The following is a 21,410-nucleotide window of genomic DNA, read 5'->3' as shown; positions in this document are numbered from 1 at the left end:
AAAGTTTGTAGAACATTTTATGCCCCCCCTTTTTTAAAGCATTTTAAAAATCTTCTAAGGGATAAGTACTGAAAAAGTCTTTGAAATTTAAAGAATTATTATTATTATTTTATTTTATTATTATTATTATTATTATTTCCAAGATTTTGACAATGAAAAGAAAACCTATTTATTCAAGTATTAAAAGTAGAAATGCAGATGTTTATGCAAGATGAAAATTTTAAACAGTCTTTCAGTTCAATTGTTAATGTTTGAAGTTTTAATGTAATGATTTAAAGTACATTCATTAAATGTTGACAAAAGGGGGGAGGAGGGACCCTTTATTTCTTCTACATAAATCTTTAACTTCATGCTTTTTTTTTATACAATTTTATTTGTCCAAATATTTTTTGTTGAAGAATATTTTTTGCATTTTCAATTTTTGTACCTAAAAACTTTACTTTTCAAGTTAAACAGCTAAATAATTCCTTTCAAAAAAAGAAGAAATGTTGCAACTTAAAAGCATCTTTTTCTCTCTCTTTTTAACAATATAGCGGGTGCAGCCTTTTATACCAACCTTTAATATTTTTAATTAAGTCTGCATTATAATTAATAGTACACTTGCTAAAACGTACTTTTCTTAAGTGATAATGCTGCGCCAAATGGGGTTTTAAAAATTTATTCATTTTTTGCTATAAATATTTTGTATTTGCTTCAAATTGTATAGCCATCTTGTACAAAATTCAAGATTCTGTTACAAAATTGTGAATTACCTGATACAAAAGTGATCTTTCTGATTTTTATCGATGGGAAATTTGTTGGCCTGATACAAAATTGCAATTTTCACTGATACAAAAATGAATTTTTCATTTTCCACCCCTGCCTGCACTGATTATGTTATGAATGTTGGATTTTGACAAGCTTATTACAGTTAAAAAATCTAACCTGTTTATTTGAAGGAACAAATATTTTCTTTTGCAGTTTCAAACCCTGGCTCCCAAGATGCCTCTACAAATGCAGTTCAAGTTTCTGGAGAAAAAACTGTTTTACAAGATGATGTCTTTTTAGAGAAGTAGGTAATAGTTTATCATTAGCTATTGTGTAAAATTATCTGAAGCAAAACTGTTTCGTCTACAGTGGTGGTCAGAATTATAAGGACAGCAGAAAATTGACCAGAAAAATAAGTTCTGAAATAGTTCAGTGAAATTTATACACAAAAATTCTTTTTTTATGCTGGGAATCATTGTGGAATACAGCATATTCAAAAATACAAAATATAAATATTTTTCAGTGACTAATTTAAAAAATGAATTATGTTAAAACTGCAAAATCACAAGGACAACAAGCGTTTTACTCCAAAAAACCGTTGTGATCAATAACATCCCCCTTTTTACTTCTTTTTACAAAAAAGGAAGTATTGTATTCGCGAAAAAAATTTCACAAAAAAAACGGCCTTAATTTCCATTTTGATTACCCCCGAATGAATGTTGAGTGTCTTTTTTTCGACCCGACCACATGTGGATAAGTGTCTAAGAATGTATAGACACCCGAAATATCCATTTTGACATTCCCCGAGTTAATTACAACGACTTTTCTCGTGACGTCCATATGTACGTATGTATGTATGTGCGGATGTCTGTATGTGCGGATGTATGTATGTGCGGATGTGCGTATGTATGTCGCATAACTCAAGAACAGTATGTCCTAGAAAGTTGGAATTTGGTACGTAGACTCCTAGTGGGGTCTAGTTGTGCACCTCCCCTTTTAGTTGCATTTGGGTGTTTCTAAAAGGGTCTTTTGCCTCTTTTTGGGGGGAAATCATTGTTAATTTCGATGTAAACTCAAGTGGTGTTACAATTTGGCGGACACTTGGCGATATATCGCCAGTCTTTTGGTCGCCAACTTGGCAACAAATTTGGCAAATTTTTTTTGAGCAATCACGATTGCTTATTGTTCTCACTTGACTGTTTTTGGCGTTCCTATGATTTTATTTTCCCACCAGCACCCTCCGCAGCATCACCGTCGACGGGCTCCTCACGATGTTGCACCTCTAGCGAAAACCGTCTCCAGGTTTCGTCAATATCCTACACTTACATGCATACATAACGCTCCTACACATATATACACCTACACACACATACATACACCTACACACATACACATACACACACAAACATACACCTACACACACATACATACACCTACACACACATACATACACCTACACACACATACATACACCTACACACACATACATACACCTACACACACATACATACACCTACACACACATACATACACCTACACACATACACCTACACACAAACATACACCTACACACAAACATACACCTACACACATACATGCACCTACACACACAAACATACACCTACACACACATACATACACCTACACACACATACATACACCTACACACACATACATACACACAACTACCCACACACTCATGCCTGCACACAGACACAAACACACATGCCTACATACACATACCCCCTACACACAAACACACATACCCCCACACACAAACACACACGCCTACGTACACACACACACTCGTGATTGCGAAAAACATAATTTGAATTCAAGATAACAAAATTCAAATTATTTTTTTTTTTAAACCTGGTTCAGGGTCCGCAAAGCTCCTATTTTTTCCTAGTTTCCTATTTTTTTCAAAATTTTGAAAATTTTCCTGTTTTTTCCTTTTATTCCTATTTTTTTCAATGCATAATCATGCTTCCGCCTGGGGTTTGAAATAAAGCGTGGAATTGCGCGGAACACGCACAAAATCGTAAATCTCGCACAATCCAAAGGTCCGTGCGGGACTCCCCCCCCCCCCCACACACACACACAAATTCTTAAACTCGATAACGAACATTAGACGGGGAAAGCGGAGAAGAGAAAAAAAATTTCCTGCTTGCGGTAGTATTGGCGAAGAGCCTCCCGCCTCCACCAGCACAATCGGCTCAATCCGGATTTCCCCGTCTCATCAGACTTTTAGAGAGCAACCCTACTGGAGATGCCACGTCATCCATCCTTTCATACAAATAAATAAAAGAGGTCATACGTTACAACGCATTTCCTTAAGTGCTCGGCTCGTTTTGAAATGCAACAAATCCTTTTCGCCATTTTGTCTTTGCGAGTTTAAACGTTGTATTTTAAAAATTTCAAACTCCATAGCTCCTTTTTCATTTTGGAAAGATGGATAAATCTTTACTAATAATAAAGCTGAAAGTCTCTCTGTCCGGAGGATGTCTGGATGTCTGTAGGATGTCTGTGACGTGCATAGCGCCTAGACCGTTCGGCCCGATTTTCATGAAATTTGGCACAAAGTTAGTTTGTAGCATGGGCGTGTGCACCTCGAAGCGATTTTTCGAAAATTCGATTTTGTTCTTTTTCTATTCTAATTTTAAGAAACTTTTTCCGAGCAAATGATCACAACGTGGAATAGTAAATTACGAAATCATCATAACGTGGAACCGTTATGAGCCATGGGCGAGCCATTTAACGTAACTAATTGGCAAGAAATTCATCCTCCATTATTTGTTAACATACAGGCGAACCAATGACCTTTTAATTTTCTACTACGGGCAAAGCCGTGCGGGTGCCACTAGTGTTTAATAAAGCGTCCGTCAATTCAAAGCAATTCAAGTTACATCGACGAATTCCGATTTGCCGACAGCCGGTCGAAATGCGATCCGAAAGCTACTGGAAACGCCAGTCTATTTTCAATAGATATAGGCAATTTTTTACTTCAACTTTTTGATCGTCCGAAAAAAAGTCTTTGTGTAGTAGAAATATTATTCTAATCAATGGGGACCGAACCCCATTCGGATAATTAGATCCAGAAAATGGTCTATTTAAAAAAATAATTGAGTGTATGTGTATGTTACTTAGCTGTAAAATATTTTGTTAAAAATGAAATAATAAAATAAAATGGCAAAATTACTGAATAATTATTTGAAAATGGGGTTGATATTACTCTAAAAAATTATAATTTAAAAATGAATAAATAGAAAAATAAAATAAAAATAAATTATTAAAAATTCTAAACAAATTTTCAGTACTTATAAAAATTCTCCCTCAAAAAATCCCCCCTGGAATCTGAAGTAAAGGGGAACATTCCCCCTTAGAAATTAAACCGTATATCAAACCCTGCTTCCGCCTTTTTACCGAGACTGTAATTTCCTGCACCTTATCACCAGATTATGTTACGAAAGTGCAAAATTATTGATGCACCGATTATCTGTGCTTTCCTTACACTCAAAGTTAAAACTATTCAACATCAATTTACAGTAAAAAAAAAACTGTTCTTGTGCCTGTAATTTTGTTTATTTTACACAGATTTCCTTTTACTCTATTGATTAAACAACCTTAGAGATAAAGAAGAAGCTGTCTCTGTTTGCACTCCCCCCCCCCCCCCCCCCCCCGCCCCCAACAGTACAGTAAAACTAAGCGAAAAAAAACGCAAAACCCGAACATTAAAAAAAAGTTTGAATCTGTTGCAAATTACTTCTTACCCTTCCAAAAAGAAGGGGTAAAAAGTTCCTGCATTTTGTGTCTCGGGTTTGGGGGAAAGGGAGCGGGGACGAAAAGAATTCTCTGTTTTTTAATAAAAATTTCTATTACTTAAAAAAATCACTAAAAAATCGTAGAAACCACACTCTATACTAGTAAAATAATAAACTCTAAAAAACAAAAAAGCTAATAAACCAGGGGCCCAGGCGAGGGGGGGGGGGAAGCATGGTGCAGATTGGGCCATTGGAATTTTTAAGAAAGTTTTTTGAAGCGGTATTTCTTTCTTCAAAATTTAACTTCTTAATTAATTTACTTTGGCTTTTATTCTTGAAGGATACCTCGTAACGTTTAAGGGATGGGCCATTGCTTTGGGGGGGGGGGGGGGCTTATTTTTAACACTAACTATATTTCACTTATTTTTAACTTTCGAAAAAAGTAAAAATGCCGCACAAGCACAATGATAAGATATAGAAATGTCAGAAGGCTCATCCAAAAATGATCTAAGTGAACTCGGAAAACAATTTAGTTGTAACTGGAGTTATTTAACTGTTTAGAATGCTGGAATGATATCGAAAAGTAAATCCCTGTGAAACCCCCAAAAAAGTCCCAATTCACTGAAGTTTCCTTTGTCCTTAATTAATTTACTCCGATTTTTCCACAATCTTTTGCCATCACCTTAAGGGGAGATAAACCTAAATCACCACTAGTAAGACAAGAAATGCTGCAATTCTTCCCCCTCTACACCGGTGGGGGTTCTGGTTCGCCAACACCAAGCTGCTTCTCTTTTACGCCGATGATTATGTGAATTATGCTAAATATGCGCACATATACAGTAAAACCTGTAAAGTTGACCACCCTTGTAAGTTGACCACCTGCCTATGTTGACCGCTTTTGTCAGGAACGGAATTAGTCCTATGTTATATAATGAAGGAAAACCTCTGTAACTTGACCACCTCTCTAGCTTGGCCACCTGTCTATCTTGACCACTAATGTACACCAAATTTGGTTTGGAGTATTGTGAAAAACCCTTTGTGAGTTGACCATTTGGTATTTTTTTAAAACTTAATCAAGCAAATTATTTTATTTTATTATTTTTTTATAGCTTTCTATGAATGACTTTAATGCTTTGATGTAGGGTTGCCAACTGCTGTGCAAAAATAGCTGAAATCCGCAAAAAAGTTATCTTGCTCGGCATTTCCCAGTTGAACATTTTCAAACATGACATAGTGTTTAAAGTTTTTCTTTTGTTGTTCTATTTGAGATATAGCCTTTTATACTCTGTTCAATGAAAACAGGTTTCAGTAGAAAAGTGCTAAGTCCAATCTGCCAGTTGCAATATTTTGTGGCAACACTGAAATTGGTGCAAGGGATTAAGAGATAGAACATTTTCATTTTCAACTGCTTTTATAAACTAGGAGCTTGTTGCTCTTTGTGTTATAAGTATTACGTAAAGTGGCTTCAAAAAGAAAACTAGTTGAACTTGAGGTTGATAAAAAAGCATGAAATATTAAAATTAACTGAAAAGGGGGAAAGCAAGAGAAAATTAGCTGACACATATGAAATTTCTAAAGCTACATTGTCTAATATAGTAAAAAACAAGGGGGGAAAACAAAAATATTTGAATTACATTTTTAATTATTGTTTCAAAATAATGTTAAACAATGAAAGTGAGTTGAACAGAAAGAGTAAGTGTGAATTAGTCAAAAAATGAATACATAATGCAAGAAATGACAAAAAAAAAAAAACACTACTACCACCCTTTATAAGTTGACCACCTGTCTAAGTTGACCACCAAAGTACTGCACCGCAAGTGGTCAACTTACACAGGTTTCACTGTACTTGCAAAACTTTTGAGTGCATTCTGCGATTAAAAAAAAAATTTGATAAATGTGTTACATCAAGCTACCCAACAAATCCAACGCAATGACAAATTTTGGTGGTCCAGAACCTGTAGTGACCCAACAATAGAACAAGTTTTGATGAGAGCAGTGAACCAAAAAAAAACAGAATTTCACTTACAAGAGATTGGATTTCGTATGATAATTAATAATTTGTCAGATCTGTTTAACATTCGTTTTACTGACCCAAAATCCTGGTCGCAAAGAACAAACAAATGTCCTCTCAGAGGAAAGTCATCAGCAATCTTGTTAAATTTCTTCAGTGTGTTACTTCTGGAAAAAGTCTCCTGCAGTCTTATTTTGATCAGCGTATATCTCACTGAAAGCATACAGTTTTTTCGCAGTTCCTAGAGTGATGTTAATAAAATCCCTGAGAAATTAGCGAATTTCATTCCGATACTTTTCTGCCTTGTCTCTACCCATAAAAAAATAAAATAATAATAATAATAATTTTTACTTTCTTCTATATCTAATATATAGAAGAAAGTATTGGATTCGTGCAAATTTTCGAATTTTGAATTTTGAGGTGTGCTGAGTCCATTTCGACTATTTTTGGAAAATGTCTGTCTGTGTGTATGTGTGTGTGTCACGTCTGTGTGTGACCAGTTTTTTGTGGCCGCTCTACAGCAAAAACTACCGCATGAAATTGAACGAAATTTGGTACACATATGTGCCCCTATGTGAACTCTTGCCCATTGGTTTTTGGCACGAATTCCTCCAAGGGGGGTGGAGCAATGGGACGTTTTTTGAGTTACGCGTGCTTGCTATTCCTCAGGAAGTAACTGGCGGAATCAAACAAAATTTGGTCCACATGTTGCCCCTAACAGGAGCAGGTGCTGATTCAATTTTGGTGTCAATAGCTCAAACGGGGGTTGAGTTATAGAACGTTTTTTGTCGTCAATTTTGACTGCTGTATCTCAAGAAATAACGAGCGGAATCAAACAAAAATTTATCGGCAAGTAGCCCTTAGTGGGTATAAGAGCTGATTTTATTTTGGTGTCAACAGCTAAAAAGGGGGTAGCGCAATCGCCCGTTCTTTTTTTCCATTGTGAGTGCCCTATCTCAAGAAGTAATGCTACGTTCTGGTTGAAATTTGGAATATATGTGAATCCATACGTAAACAGGCGTTGGTTCAATTTTGACTCCAATCGCTCCGAGAGGTGTTGATTTTTTTTTTTTTTTTTTTGCGAATAAAAATTGCTTTATTAATGCAACAATAAGAAAGATAAATCGTAATAGATTGTCGTCTGCGTATTTCTCGTGATTTTAATTGTATGGAAATGATCGGAAATATTATCTCAAAATGATTTTAAATTTTTAACTGTTGCCATCTTATGTTTGTTAATAAATAAAATATTTGTAATTAATTCAAGCAAGGCTTTTGAAATAACTTTCAGTTTTCGCTCTTTGCTTTGCTTTTGCAATAATTCAGACATTGGGATGGTCGTCAAGTTTTTGCATGTGTCATTTTGTTTTTGTTGGGAATATTGCTTCCTCGTCAAGCATGGGGAGGGATCAGAAAAAAAAAGGAAAAATATAGAAGAAAGTTTCGTGATGGCCACAACATACTAGTTTAGTTGTGCCACTGGTTGACCTAAAAGGTTAAGAAAAGCTGATTTAAAGAAAGACTTTTTTTACTTCTTAACCCTTCTGTTTCAAAGTTGCTCCTTTATTTCAATGAACATAATTAACTTTTTTCTTTTTTTCCTTCGAGTGCAAAACTTAAATTTTCAGTATTATTACTATTTTGCATTGTATACTAATTCTTTTTATTCCTTTTCTAGGAGTAATTTAAACTGCTTGTCTTAGTAGTTTAAGGAATCGGAATGTAATATCATCGGCTTTTAGTATTCACCTGTGAAATGTCATTGCGGTAAATGTTTCGAGAAATGGAGAGTCGAGAAAATTTTTACGAAAATTGTCACTTGAGGCTGAAGATGCAAGTTTGAAGAAACATACAAAAGTCCATACTGGTGATGAACTTTTTCGATGTGATTATTGCTCAAAGGAATCGATTAAAGCAGGAGGATTCAAGCCACATCTGATGAAAAACCCCGATTCCCTTGGTAATTGTTCAGAGGCATTCTCTCGTGTTGCAAGCTTCCGGAAGCATACGGGCAGCCTTTACTTTGCTAGAGACCATGTAAGAGCAGGGTGGTAACACAACTGGAAATCAGGGAAATTTATTTTTTCTGGTAAAAATCAGGGTATTTTAAAAATTTCTCAAAATATCAGGGAAAGTTAAACCACCAAAAAGTTTTCCTCCCTGATATTTCTTTTCACTTTGACACGAAATATATATGTATACAGTTGGCTCTCTGTTGAACGACGCTCTATTTAATGACTTTCTCTATTTAACGGCGGCTTTTCACGGTCCCAGATGGTCCACTGCAGAGTTAAAGGCATTCTACTTAAGGAGGATTTTTTGTGGTCCCTTGAAAGTTGTTCAACAGAGAGCCAACTGTATATATATATATATATATATATTTTTTTTTTTTTTTTTTTTTTTTTTTTTTTTTTTTTTTTTTTTTTTTTTTTTTGCCAAACCAAACTTTATACACACACTCAAACTAATTTCAACTACTACAAACCAGCAAAGCCCCGAAATCGAACCCAACAAAAAATAATAACAAAAAATAATAGAAATTTGTAAAACTATCTCAATTCAGATGTGCTTTTTTTTTCATTATTTTTTTATTTACTCAAAGCTTCTCATGATGGTGTCGGTAATTATTAATACTATTTTAATATCTTGTTTCATACAGCTGATAATCTCCATAATTTTGTATCTTTGGAATTTTTTTTTTTTTTTTTTTGATTTTTATTATGCTTTTTTTGGAAAGCTTGTAAATAGAGTTTGTTTATTTTCATTAAAACCTTAATTCGGAAATGTTTAATTGAAATTCTCTAATCATTTTGAGTTCGTGTTTTCGAATGTCGCTAGTTAAATGTTGTTCCGGACAAAATTTAATTTAAAAAAACTTAATCGTCAAGTATTTTGAATGTTAATCTTACTGTTTTCTTTCTTGTTTGTGATACAAAAATCTACTGCTTTCCCACATATTTTTCAAACAAAACCTACTGCTTTCCACCATTGTAAAATCGGGGAAATTTTTGGGGCTAAATCGGGGAATATCAGGGAACTACTTTTCTAGGATTATGTTACCACCATATAAAGAACTCTAAGAGTGGCCACCGCGTAAATACGCTATCCATGTCCTTTATAGCTTGTTTTGAATGCAGTAATTGTTGTTTCGTTTCGAAACAAAGTCATCTAAACATGATTCAGGAGGGAAGGGGAGTGGTGGGGGGGATGAAGGAGAGAGTAAAAACATTTAAACCAGGGGTATTGATCTGAAAATTACTAAAACTTTAAGTTGCCATTTTCAAAAATTTTGGGTTGACAACACTTTCTGAAATTGAAAAATTATTTAACAAAAAAAACCTTTCAAATTTTTTTTTCCCTCAATGATTTTTTTTATGTATATTTGAAGAGTTTTTATAGGGGAGGGGGGGGGGGTCGAGCTTTTTCAGTTTCCGAAAATTTTACTTGACCTCACTATCACCCTTGATTCAAACGTGAATTTAAAACTTCTGTGGAAAAAATATGTTAACATGCGAAGGATGGGGAAATAAAATGGCCGGCCCATTTTTGTAGGCTGGCCAATCAGGAGTCCCAAAACTATTACAAGGTCCCTAGATGAGTAAAGGTCGTCTATATGCCGTCAAGAACCATATGAGTGTGGTGAAAAACCTTTCCAATGTGAATTTTGTTCAAATGTGTTTAATCGAGCTGTGAACTTAAAGACACTATGAGAGTGAAAAATCTTTTCGGCGTGTTGATTGCTCACGGGCATTTTCTCAAGTTTCATTTTCAAACAAACATACGAGAATTAACTCTACTGACTGATATTTTTCGCTTGAATATAAAGGGTGTTTTTTTTAGAGGTAGAGAACTTTAGGTTCAAATAAAATACAGTTAAATGTTGTTCATTGCCATGAATGTTGCTTTATTCGAAAGATGATTCTTTGCCATTATTATTTAAATATGATTTCTGGCATATGGCCACCTCGGCTGGCTCGGAGAAAATCCAATTTTCTCACTTTTTGCAGCAATAGAGACCGTATGTCAGTAATAAGGTGGTGAATGTTCTCTTCCAAGGTGTTAATCGTCTGTGGCTTATCGGTGCAGACCACAGACTCCACATAGCCCACAAAAAGTAGTCCAGCGGTGTTAAATCGCATGCTCTTGTAGGGCAATTCACAGGACCATTACGCGAAATTACTCGTTCAGCGAACGTTTCTTTCAGTAAATCAATTGTGACACGCGCTGTGTGGCATGTTGCGACGCCTTGTTGTCTATTCATGATGAAATGGCAAACCGAACTGAACACAAAACAAGTGACAGCTATCGAAATGGCACACATGTCAAACAGTGTTGCCAACTTAAAGTTCTATACCTCTAAAAAAAAACACCCTTTACCTGAAAAGCATTTTCTACCCTTTCAGATTCTAAGAAACATGAGCGAGTCCATTTTGGTGAAAATATATTTTGTGTGATACAAACAACCTGGATATCTTGAACCTCTTGAGACAGGAAAAAAATTTGAGTTTTCAAGTCATCAAGTTTTGAAAAAATTGCACTAGTGTGACTCCCACAATTACACACACATATGCTATATACATTTATATGTACTATACACATATATGTACATGGGCACCCATATGGGGGGGTAAGTGGGGGCTCCAGACCCCCCCCCCCTTGGAAATTAGAACTTCCTTGCTTTTAGTACTTTTTTTCTTTGCAAAAATGTAAAAACATTTCTTCTGGATAAGTTATCAAAAATGTCAAATTTTAATAACTCTAATCTGCACTGAAATTGGTTTCCATGGGGAAAATATTCTACTAAACCATGGGGAAAATATCTGAGCGCCCCCCCCCCCCCACCCCCACCCCACCTTACAATTTTGCATATGGACGCCCATCTATATGTAGTATGACTTTAAATTACGACTAACAAGTTATTTTTTCAATATTTTACTAGACTTGAAATTTATTTTCATCCCTGTTTCGATGTAACAATGTCTAGTACTCAATTTTTTGACCGGTTCCTAGATATTGTTTAGCTGGATTGTCAGTTGCTTCTTAATTAGCAGACTTCTTAATTTTCATTTTTCAACAATTTCTAAAACCATAAGTTTTTCTCACCAACCTGATGGTTTTTAATAATCGTCAAAAGTGTGAAGGATGGGACTTTGAAATGAACAACAATTTCAACTTTGTTTTTTCATCCAAAAACTTTAAAGTACAAATTTTATCTTCAACCAATTGCTAAAAATCGACCCCCCGTCCTCAAATTGGGCAACGTGTTTCAAAGAAATGTAAAAAAAAAAACTCTAAACTCTGGGGTACAGACTGAGATAAAATAGACTACAGCACCCCCTCATATCCACACTCCTCTGTTATCTTGCTCCATTCCCCCCGTTCTCAAAATTTTCCGGAAAAAGTATGAAAACTTCAAGCAATGGTTTCTGGAACTGGCTTTGCAACAGAAATTGCTGAGGAAAAACTACAATCGAAACTTGCTTCTGTGCAAAAATTTTGACTTGTCAAAAGTTTCGAAAAGTAAATTTCGAGATAATTATGGAAAAAAACATAGGAGCCTTAGGAATTTTATTTATTTATTTATTTTTATTTTTTTATTTATTTATTTTTTTTTTTTTTATTTATTTATTTTTTTTTTTTTTTTTTTTTTTTTGGAGATTAAGGAGGTTCGAGATGTCAAGGTTTAACTCTATTTGCTTAAAAGCCTTTTCTCAGAAATGTTCCTTAAATGGACATTCGAGGCAGTGAGAAGCAAAGGGATGCAAGTGGACATTTTCAAGTTTTGAGTAAAACCCGTTTAAAGATAGCATCCTGCGTAGGCTTTCATTGATTTTTTTTTTTCTAAATCATGCTGTACAGCAGAACTGTACATAATGTAGACGCACGTCGTGCGCGGATACATCCGCTGAAATGCGGATACATCGCCGCGGAGTTAGATAATCGTTAAAGTTCATGCTCTCTACTTCTAATTCGTTTTAAATTGATATTGATATTCTTTATTTAGATTGTAAAAATTATTACCAGATAGTATATACACCCGCACTTTCAGTGGATGTATTCGCTGCTGTGCGGATACATTCGCTGCGGGCACGCGCATCTCGCGATAATCGTTCAAATTCTTACTTCTAATTTGTTTTGAACTGATATTATTTAATTAATTTGTAAAAGTTATAAATGGATAGTATATACGCAAGTGTGTAAGGTGCAGGGCTGCGGAGTCGGAAGGAAAATAGCCGACTCCGACCCCGACTCCGACTCCGACTCCGGCTTTTTTATTTATTTATTTTTCAATTCAACCCCTATCCCCCCTCATGAGAAGGGAGGAAAACCTCTATACAGAGATTGAAATATTAATTTGTTTCTTATGAAATTTAAGCGCTGTATTTTTTTTGTAAAATTAAGAAGCATACAATGTCAGAAATTGAATTTGAAAATCAAATTGTTCCAATAATTACGATTTTAAAATTGAAATCACATAATCATCCTATTGTTAAAAAAAATTGAAAAGGTTTAACTTGCTCCCCATTAATGTTTAACGAATAGATGTTGATCAAATCGTGTGATTTTCAAAAACGCTTTTTTTGCTAAGTCAAAAAACCTTTCTAGAGCAAGGGCGGTCCGCTCCGGCCGAGATCCATCTGGTGGGTGACACCTCAAGTATATTTCAGAGTTTATAAAAGCAATACACATACTTTAATTCTGAAAAAAAAAAATCCCCAATAAATTTGAAATTATATTTCATCTATAAAATTTCAACGAAAATAAGGCACTATACTTGTATTGAGGGAAAATATGGGGTACATGTACGCTTGGAGAAAATTTTACAGAAAATGCGGCAATATACAGCTTTGTACAAATAGCTTTTCTTTTTCCTATAATTATTCCCTCAATTTTTAATTTTAATTTTACTGGCTGCTTTAGAATTAATCTTGAAATGAAGATTTTAAGATTAACTGCAATTATTTGAGTGTTGTAACCAAGATATTTGTTCTATTTCATACTTTTGTTGAGAATCAAGCTTGTAGATGTTGTCCTTAAATTGAAAAGACAGATATATTTTATCATGTCTTTTAGATTTGCGCCTTTGCACGCCAACACTAAGTTGAATTACAGAACACCGTAAGATACCTCTCGAACTACGGGCTCCAACTTGCTCAAGGGGTACATTCCTTTCACAATTTTATAACTGAGGTCGAAGTAAAAAAAATGTTATTATTGTTGTTTTAAAGTGATTTTAAAAATTTTTATTATTGTTGTTTTAAAGTGATTAAAAATATATAAAATGTTAGGTAAGAAAACCGTGCTCACAGTTGCTATTATTTCAAGAATGTTGAAAAACAAGCAAACTAGGGAACAGCGTAGGTGGCTATTACAGAAAATTCGATGAACAATCAAGCCAGCTGGTTATTAATGACAGTTGTTTTCTTATTAGTAGGCTTTTATACATGTAATCGAATCAACTGGTAGTCAGTTTTTCAAAAAATGCCAGGAGAGTCAGCGAAAATTAAAGAAAAAAAAGTAGACCGGAGTCGGAGTCGGCATATTTTCTACCGACTCCGACTCCAACTCATTTACGCCAAAATCAGTCCGACTCCGACTCTTCGACTCCGACTCCGACTCCACAGCCCTGGTAAGGTGGACACAATCGCTGCTGTGCTGATACATTTGCTGCGGGTACTTGTTTTTGTCCCCTCCCTCAACAGAGCATTTCCAAGAAGCCGCGAATTGCTAGTTTTTCCTTTGTTCTCAGAAATTCGGGTATCATGTTGATTTCTTGACTTGACAGCTTAAGAAGAGAAAGGTCCCACCAATGTATGGCCTGCAGTGGAGATATAATTCCCAAAAATATGTGAGCTTACTAATGCAAAGATATCTGCTAAAAGAAGCTTAGTCTTAGATTTTTGAAATTTAACTTAGGTCTTTGCATCACATAATTGGCATGAAAATTAGTTCCTTGTAACCTCAAAGCATATGCCTGCAATTATTTGAAATTTTGTGCTTTATAACGCTGTTTTAGCCATTGAACTTTCACAAAATGTTTTTTATTTCTTCTGATTAATTTTTTTTTTTTTTGGATTCACCCCCTTCCTCTCCCCCCCCCTTTTTTACATGATAGACAATTATTAGCTTGCAGATACTTTTGAGTTGTGTGCGCAGATACTTTATATTTTTATCTGACTCTGCTGTACAGCAGCACCTACCAGGGCTACTAGTACTATCTCTTGCCCCACAACAGAAGAGAAGTTCACCTATTATTTTGTGCTGGTTATCTAAAAAATTTTAATTTTGCCACTTGCATCCCTTTGCTTCTCACTGGCTCATTTGAAAATACATAGAGGGGTAAACCCATTATCCCTGCAACTATTGTGTAAAAGTGTTTTGTTTCAAATTGTAATCAAGTTGATGCGCGGCTATTAATCTCGAAAATTTTCATGTTTTGGAAAAATATATATATATTGTTTTCCGGGGTTTTTCCTGGATAATTTAAAACAAACCACTTTGAAAAAAAAATGATGACAGTTTGATCATTTTTTGACACTAATATAAATTACTACTTAAAATAAAAAGTACACTTAAATGTTTAAAAAAAACTTGGCTTAGTTTATTAAACTAACAGTTGAATTATTTAAATACGAATAATATTCTGTCATCACTAATATATTTTTCTGTAACCATGCGTACAAGGCGACTAATGCAATTTTTATCAAACATTTTTGCTCATATTAATTACTCACTTAAATAAACTTACCAATATTTGGGTTTAAAAAATACCTGCCGTACGAGAAAGAACATACATTTTTCTAGAAAAGAAAAATGATTGTCTAAATGAGTATCTTTCAGAGCTATATTGTATCAAATTCAACTGTTTTTTTTTTTTTAACCCATTTCTGCAAGGTTAAAGGGTCACATTTTAAAAAGGTAAATTTTAAATTTTCATTAGTTTCTTTTTTAAGGTTTTTTTTTTTTTACTGCAATTATTGTGTAAAGTGTTTTGTTTAAAAATGTAATTTGGGAGATTGATGAAAAATGTTTACTTTAGTGAAATTTGTTGGATGTTTGCTCAGCTTGGAAATTGATCAAAGCCCTGTAAAAAAGTATTCTGGTGAAATACTTTATGCTGTAAACTAATTATAATTGAATTTTATTAACACATGAGGTGAGCAGAAATAATTTACACGCAAAAACCAGTGGCAAACTTGCGCCCTAAATATTAATGGATAAATATCTGCTAATTATCTTCTAACCAGGGAACCACACAAATAATGCATCAATGGAAAAAAAAAATAGGTAGCAATTAAAACACATTTTTGGTGCAAAAATTATTTGCACTATGGCGATATAAGATCTTAAAGTCTGCCGGAATTTTGAGAAAAGCTCCAAATTGAAAGACTTTGAGAGAATGAGGGTACAAGATTTCAACGTCTGTGGCAGATAATCCATTTGCAAAACCGTGCGTTCCGTGTTTAAGATGTATTCCATTACTCATCAAAACTTCATTTTCTTAAAATTTCGGTAGACTTTTAAGACCTTACGTCTCTATAATGGAGGCACGAGGGCAATCAATTTATGCGTCCAGAAACATATTTTACTACGCTCTTTCAATTGGTTTCTTCTTATTTAATTTGTTTTCATTCTTACAGGGGTGCCCACTTAGAAGGGAGCAGGGGGGGAGGGTCGTGTCACAGACTATGCCATTGAAATTTTAAAGTGGGGGTGTTTTGAGGGGTATTTTTTCCTTTAGGGGTTTTTGTGATATTTAAGATAGGCAAATACCCGAATTTTCGAAAAAAATCGATTTTGAGAAATTTGGAGAGCTTTAGTGTTTTTCTTTCTAAATCCGCAATTGTTTTTTAAACCGACGAGCTATTGAGAAAACTAGAAATATTTACTAAACTCAAATGCACTGCTAAAAACTGAAATTTAATTTTTCTTTCCTGACTTTCTCATAACCACGTTTTAAAGTTTTTATTTACCATAACAGCTCTAGCGAAAAAAGTATTAGCTTAAAGATTTGAAACTTTGCAAATATGGTAATTGAACAAATTACTGTGATATAAACCTTGGAAAGTTAATGTAGGGGAACATGAGGCAAAGTGAAATGGTGAAATATTTACTCTGCTTTTAGCTCCACCTATCTGGTATTATTTTAACTATATAGTACTATATGTAGTCTATTGCAGTCAGGAAAAAAATACCGCCGAAGATTAAAGCATTTGGTAATACAGTCAATTTTTAAAAAATGATACTCATATTGTTATATTTTGTTGTAAGCCAAAAGTTATTTTTCTTTACTAATAATAAAGCAGAAAGTCTCTCTGTCCGGAGGATGTCTGGAGGATGTCTGGAGGATGTCTGTAGGATGTCTGTAGGATGTCTGTGACGCGCATAGCGCCTAGACCGTTCGGCCGATTTTCTTGAAATTTGGCACAAAGTTAGTATGTAGCATGGGGGTGTGCACCTCAAAGCGATTTTTCGAAAATTCGATGTGGTTCTTTTTCTATTCCAATTTTAAGAAAAAAACTATCATAAGATGGACGAGTAAATTACGAAATTATCATAACGTGGATCCGTAACATGGGCACAAGCCAATTGGAGAGAAAATTCGCCACACAGGCGAACCAAAAGAACTTTTAATTTTTCTATTACAGGCAAAGCCGCGCGGGTACCACTAGTGTTACAATATAATGATAAAGTTCTTGTTATTAACATTTTAAGTATTAATTGAGACCTCCTAATATTCAATGCAGTATCAATTTAGTTAATAATATTAAGCTTATTTGTATTTTAAATAAACTGTGCAATTAGTCAAGTACATACAGGGCAAAGTGAAATAGTTTGTTCCATTTACTCACTCAATCAATAATAAATAAATCACTTACGTATTCATTAATTAATTCATTCATTTACATTCCTTCATTTAGTTGTTCACTCATTCATTCATTTACTTATTTTCCTATTTATTCATTCTTTTACTTGCTCATTTATTTTTCTTCATATATTATTTGATTTATTCTATTAATTATTCGTTTATTGTTTCATTATCTCTTCATTTGTTCATTCTACCTTTTATTTAATGATTCTTTTGATCAAAAATATGTCTAATAATCGAATAGAAAATATTTCATTAGAAAAATATTTTATTTTTCACTTTGCCCCACATGAAAAAAAAAGTGAAAATTTTTCCACTTTTTCTTGAAGACTCAAATTTACTGCCAAAAATTAAAAACACTGTTTCAACGGAAATTTTTTTTTAAATCAAATGTTCTTTCTTTATGTATCTAATTTTCAAAACAAATTTCCCTATTTGTTCATTTTGAAAAAACTTCGTCATCTTAACCATTTCACTTTGCCCCACACTCCCCTACATGCAATATGTGGTTTTGAAATAATGATCAATTAAACTTAGGGGGGCAGAATGGGGGGAAATTTTCAAACATTTACCCATGAAACTTGTTTTTAGTTGATTCTTTTCAAATTGGTAAATTCATTTTTTTTCATAATTTACCCATGAAGTTTTTTAAATTATGAAAAAAAATGAAGGCACTGGAAGTGTTAAGGAAATGGTAGTTTTTTTTTTGCTAAAAATATGGCATTAAAAAAATTAAAAAAAAACTATGGAAAAAAAATTTCCAACAAATAAGCTGCCAAAAATGTGTTATTTATGTCATGTTCAATAATCGTATAAAGTTTCAGAAAGGTGCAATGAACGTTGAAGAAAAAATTATTTAGGGTGTTCGCCTGCTTTAAAGGAGATGCGCCCTTGCTCTTGGGGGGGGGGGGGGGGTACCCCTGATTATTACACTATTGTATGGTTTGGTTTCCTGTTTAGTAGCATTCATTATGACATTATATTAAGTAAAAGGCTTGCATTGCTGTCGTGTTGCAACAAGAGAGTGTACCATATTTTCTTTCCATGTGTGTAAAAAATGAAAAATGATGTTCACCCAGAAATATTCGAATAAAAAATTTTGTTCTACTTATTGATTTGAATCTGATTTCTTTACTGGTAGAAAAATTTTTATGAACTCATATTGCTCGCTCCTTTCAACAACATCATATCTCAAAAAACGTGGTTTTTCAGGAAAGTGATTTTAAAAATTGAAAGTAAGATATTGTTACAAATTCTGTAAATAGTAATTATTTTTGTGATTAATTTGTTGTAATCTAGCTAAATTTGGCGTTTATTCTATCTAAAAATTATTGTAGTAACTTAACCTGTAAATAGTTTCTTGTAATGAATGTACAACCCCCTTACATTCGAATGAAGTATATGGTTCCCGGATAAGATTTGTGAATGGAATAAATAAAAAGAAAATGTGAGAAATTTGTAGAACTTAGTAGGTTTTTCTAGATATTTCTTCGCTCCATATCAGGGTTGTTTGGTTTAAACCACGTTGGTTTAAACCAAACAACTTATATTTTAATGTAGGAAGATTAAAAGACAAATTTTTAAATTCCCAGAACAAAATGCAAATGTATGTGTAAAAATTGATTGAGAAATATATAAATCTTCACATATAAACTACACTCTCCATTGGTGTTTTTTTTTTTTTTTTTTTTTTGATTCTGTGTGCTCAAAAGATTTTGATTGGCTATACACCTATGCTTTATGACTATTGGGTGCTGATAATTCTTAGTTTTTTTCTCCCCTTTTGTTCATTGGAATTGGGATTTTGGTATTTGCTTTGCCTTAGCTAACCTGTGCAGTTTACAAAAGTTACTTACTCATATTGTTTTAAAAGAATGTCTAATTCTGGTAGAAAAAAAGACCTAATCTGGCTTTCATTTGATGAAATCAAAAATGAAGCCAGTATTTCGTATCATAAAGGGTCTATATATACATGCATACTAATATGTTAATCAAGTCAAACATTTCAATCAATATTTCCCCGCAGAAAGCTATTTTAATTATTTAATTTAGTTACAAGATTTTGTTCTAATCTCTTTAATTAATCAAGAAATTAGGTATATTGTTGTTATGTGACTATTGAATAACTGTTAATTACATGGAACCTTAATTACCTTACGAAAATTAATTGTTTTTCTCACAAATAGTATTTAAACCAAAAAAAAACCCGGTTTAAACCAAAAATACCTGGTTTAAACCAAAAAAAAAAAACAGTTTTTTTTGTTTTTTTGAAAAAAAAAAAAACGGTTTTTTTTTTTTTTTTTTTTTTTTTTTTGAAAAAAAAACGGTTTTTTTACCAACCCTGCTCCATATAAAACGTTGGGCGTCTTGTGAATGAGAGCAGAGTCAGTTGTGCTTTTTAACTGTCTGAGGTTCGTCTGGGCCGTTGTTCTGTTTATTGTGAGGCATTTGCACTGTGTTTTTGCGTATTTGGATATAAATAGGTGTGCCATCTTTGAGTTTACGGCGTTATTTGGTATTTGCTTAATTGCTGATGATTGATTTCGCAGTTGTAGCTACATTTCCTGTACATAGCTGCAGATAAATCTCCTGTGCTTCTCTCAAGAACTGTGTCATCATTCAGAGAAAGTTTGAAGTTGTATCACGAACTCTTAACAGTATCATGTAGTGAAGCTATTTCAAAACCTGATTGAGCTTTTTCTTACGCACAAGGTCGTTTTCCAGGAAAATCTGGTGTTTCTTCTCTGTTTCATGAAGAAGAAGTGTAAAAAGGGTAAGTTTTAAAAAGTTGCCTTTATTTATGACATTCTAGCACCAAATTTCAAAGACACTATTTGAAGTATCTCAAAATATGTCATTGTTCAGGGGTGATTTTCAGATGGATTTCTCTGATTTTTCAGATGGTTGTTTTTAATATTTATTTAGAGAACGAAATATTCATTGTCGTAATTACAAATCGTACGCCGTTTAGTTCTATTCATATTTTATCAGGGCTTAACTCGAACTGACTGAACAATACGAAAAAGGCTGTTTTGTGTAAAATTATGTTTAAACATCAATATAGATGAACTTAAACAGCAAAACTTCAGCTAAATGCAAAATGTCCAGATATTACTACCTCCCATCATTTAAGATTGATAAGAAATAAAAATACAGAAAGTTATATGCTGTAAATAATCTTCATGATAAGTATACTGGTGGATACCGCCCATAAAGTCTTTATTTATCACTGCATCCTTATCACCATTTCTTTTTTTTTTTTATGGATATGCCTCGTATTACCTATCCTAGAAAATCACCAGTAATAGTAATGACGGGTGCAAATCTCTTGGCCATTTCCTATCACAATTCGAGATTGCGAAAAACATCAAAATCCAAATGAATGTTTCTTTTTTAATTCTTTCCTTTGTGCGTGTCAATCAGACAAGAAAGAGTATCGACCTTGGGTTGTAGTGCGTGATTACGTTATGAAATCGTTTGAATTTGGCTGGAAAAGAGCGGCATGTTGCTTACAGTCTGCACTGTGATGCAAATACACTTGACAGTTGCATTTTCATTTATATCCCTAGCACCAAGATGATTAGAAATAGTAAAAATGTGATATTTTAGATGATTAGGTGCAGACACCTTTCATATTTCACTTTTATTCATTGAGTAACTTCTTTGAGAAGTCCTTTAGCCTCCACTGATGTTGTCGAATTCAACACCAGCAGTGTTGCCCAGGGAGTACCACGTGGAGGTAGGCTTCTCTAACCCTTTATGACCCGGTGGAACTTTAAAGTCCATTCGAAAATATCGCTCTGTGAAAACTAAATTTGAGCAAAGTTGGGCTAAGACCTAATTTTAAACTCAGGTAGAATTTTTTTTTTCTTTGTTAATGAATTCAATATAGGTTGCCTCTAATTTATAAATATGTGTAAGGAAATTAGAAACTTTTTCAAAATTTAAAGACTTTTGAGCCATAAAGGGTTAACTCCCCGAAGGAGGGCCGCCAGGCACTCTGGTGTTTTCACTTCCTCTG

General features: G+C 33.8%; 1 protein-coding gene across 1 annotated transcript in view; it reads left to right on the top strand.

Annotated features, from left to right (window-relative positions):
- Nucleotides 1-8,308, top strand: part of LOC129225700 (serine/threonine-protein phosphatase 6 regulatory subunit 3-like) — a 60,190-nt gene extending 51,882 nt beyond the window's left edge. Inside the window, exons 21-22 of the mRNA XM_054860176.1 lie at nt 961-1,051; nt 8,198-8,308. Of these exons, the coding sequence (XP_054716151.1) occupies nt 961-1,051; nt 8,198-8,222 (116 nt within the window). The 3' untranslated portion in view covers nt 8,223-8,308. The remainder of the gene's footprint in view (nt 1-960; nt 1,052-8,197) is intronic.
- Nucleotides 8,309-21,410: the final 13,102 nt, after the last annotated feature.

This window comes from Uloborus diversus, chromosome 7 (genome assembly GCF_026930045.1).
Source record: "Uloborus diversus isolate 005 chromosome 7, Udiv.v.3.1, whole genome shotgun sequence".
Classification (NCBI taxonomy): Eukaryota; Metazoa; Arthropoda; class Arachnida; order Araneae; family Uloboridae; genus Uloborus; species Uloborus diversus.
Note: the sequence above shows the minus strand (reverse complement) of the source record. Positions and strands in the feature narration are given on the sequence as shown.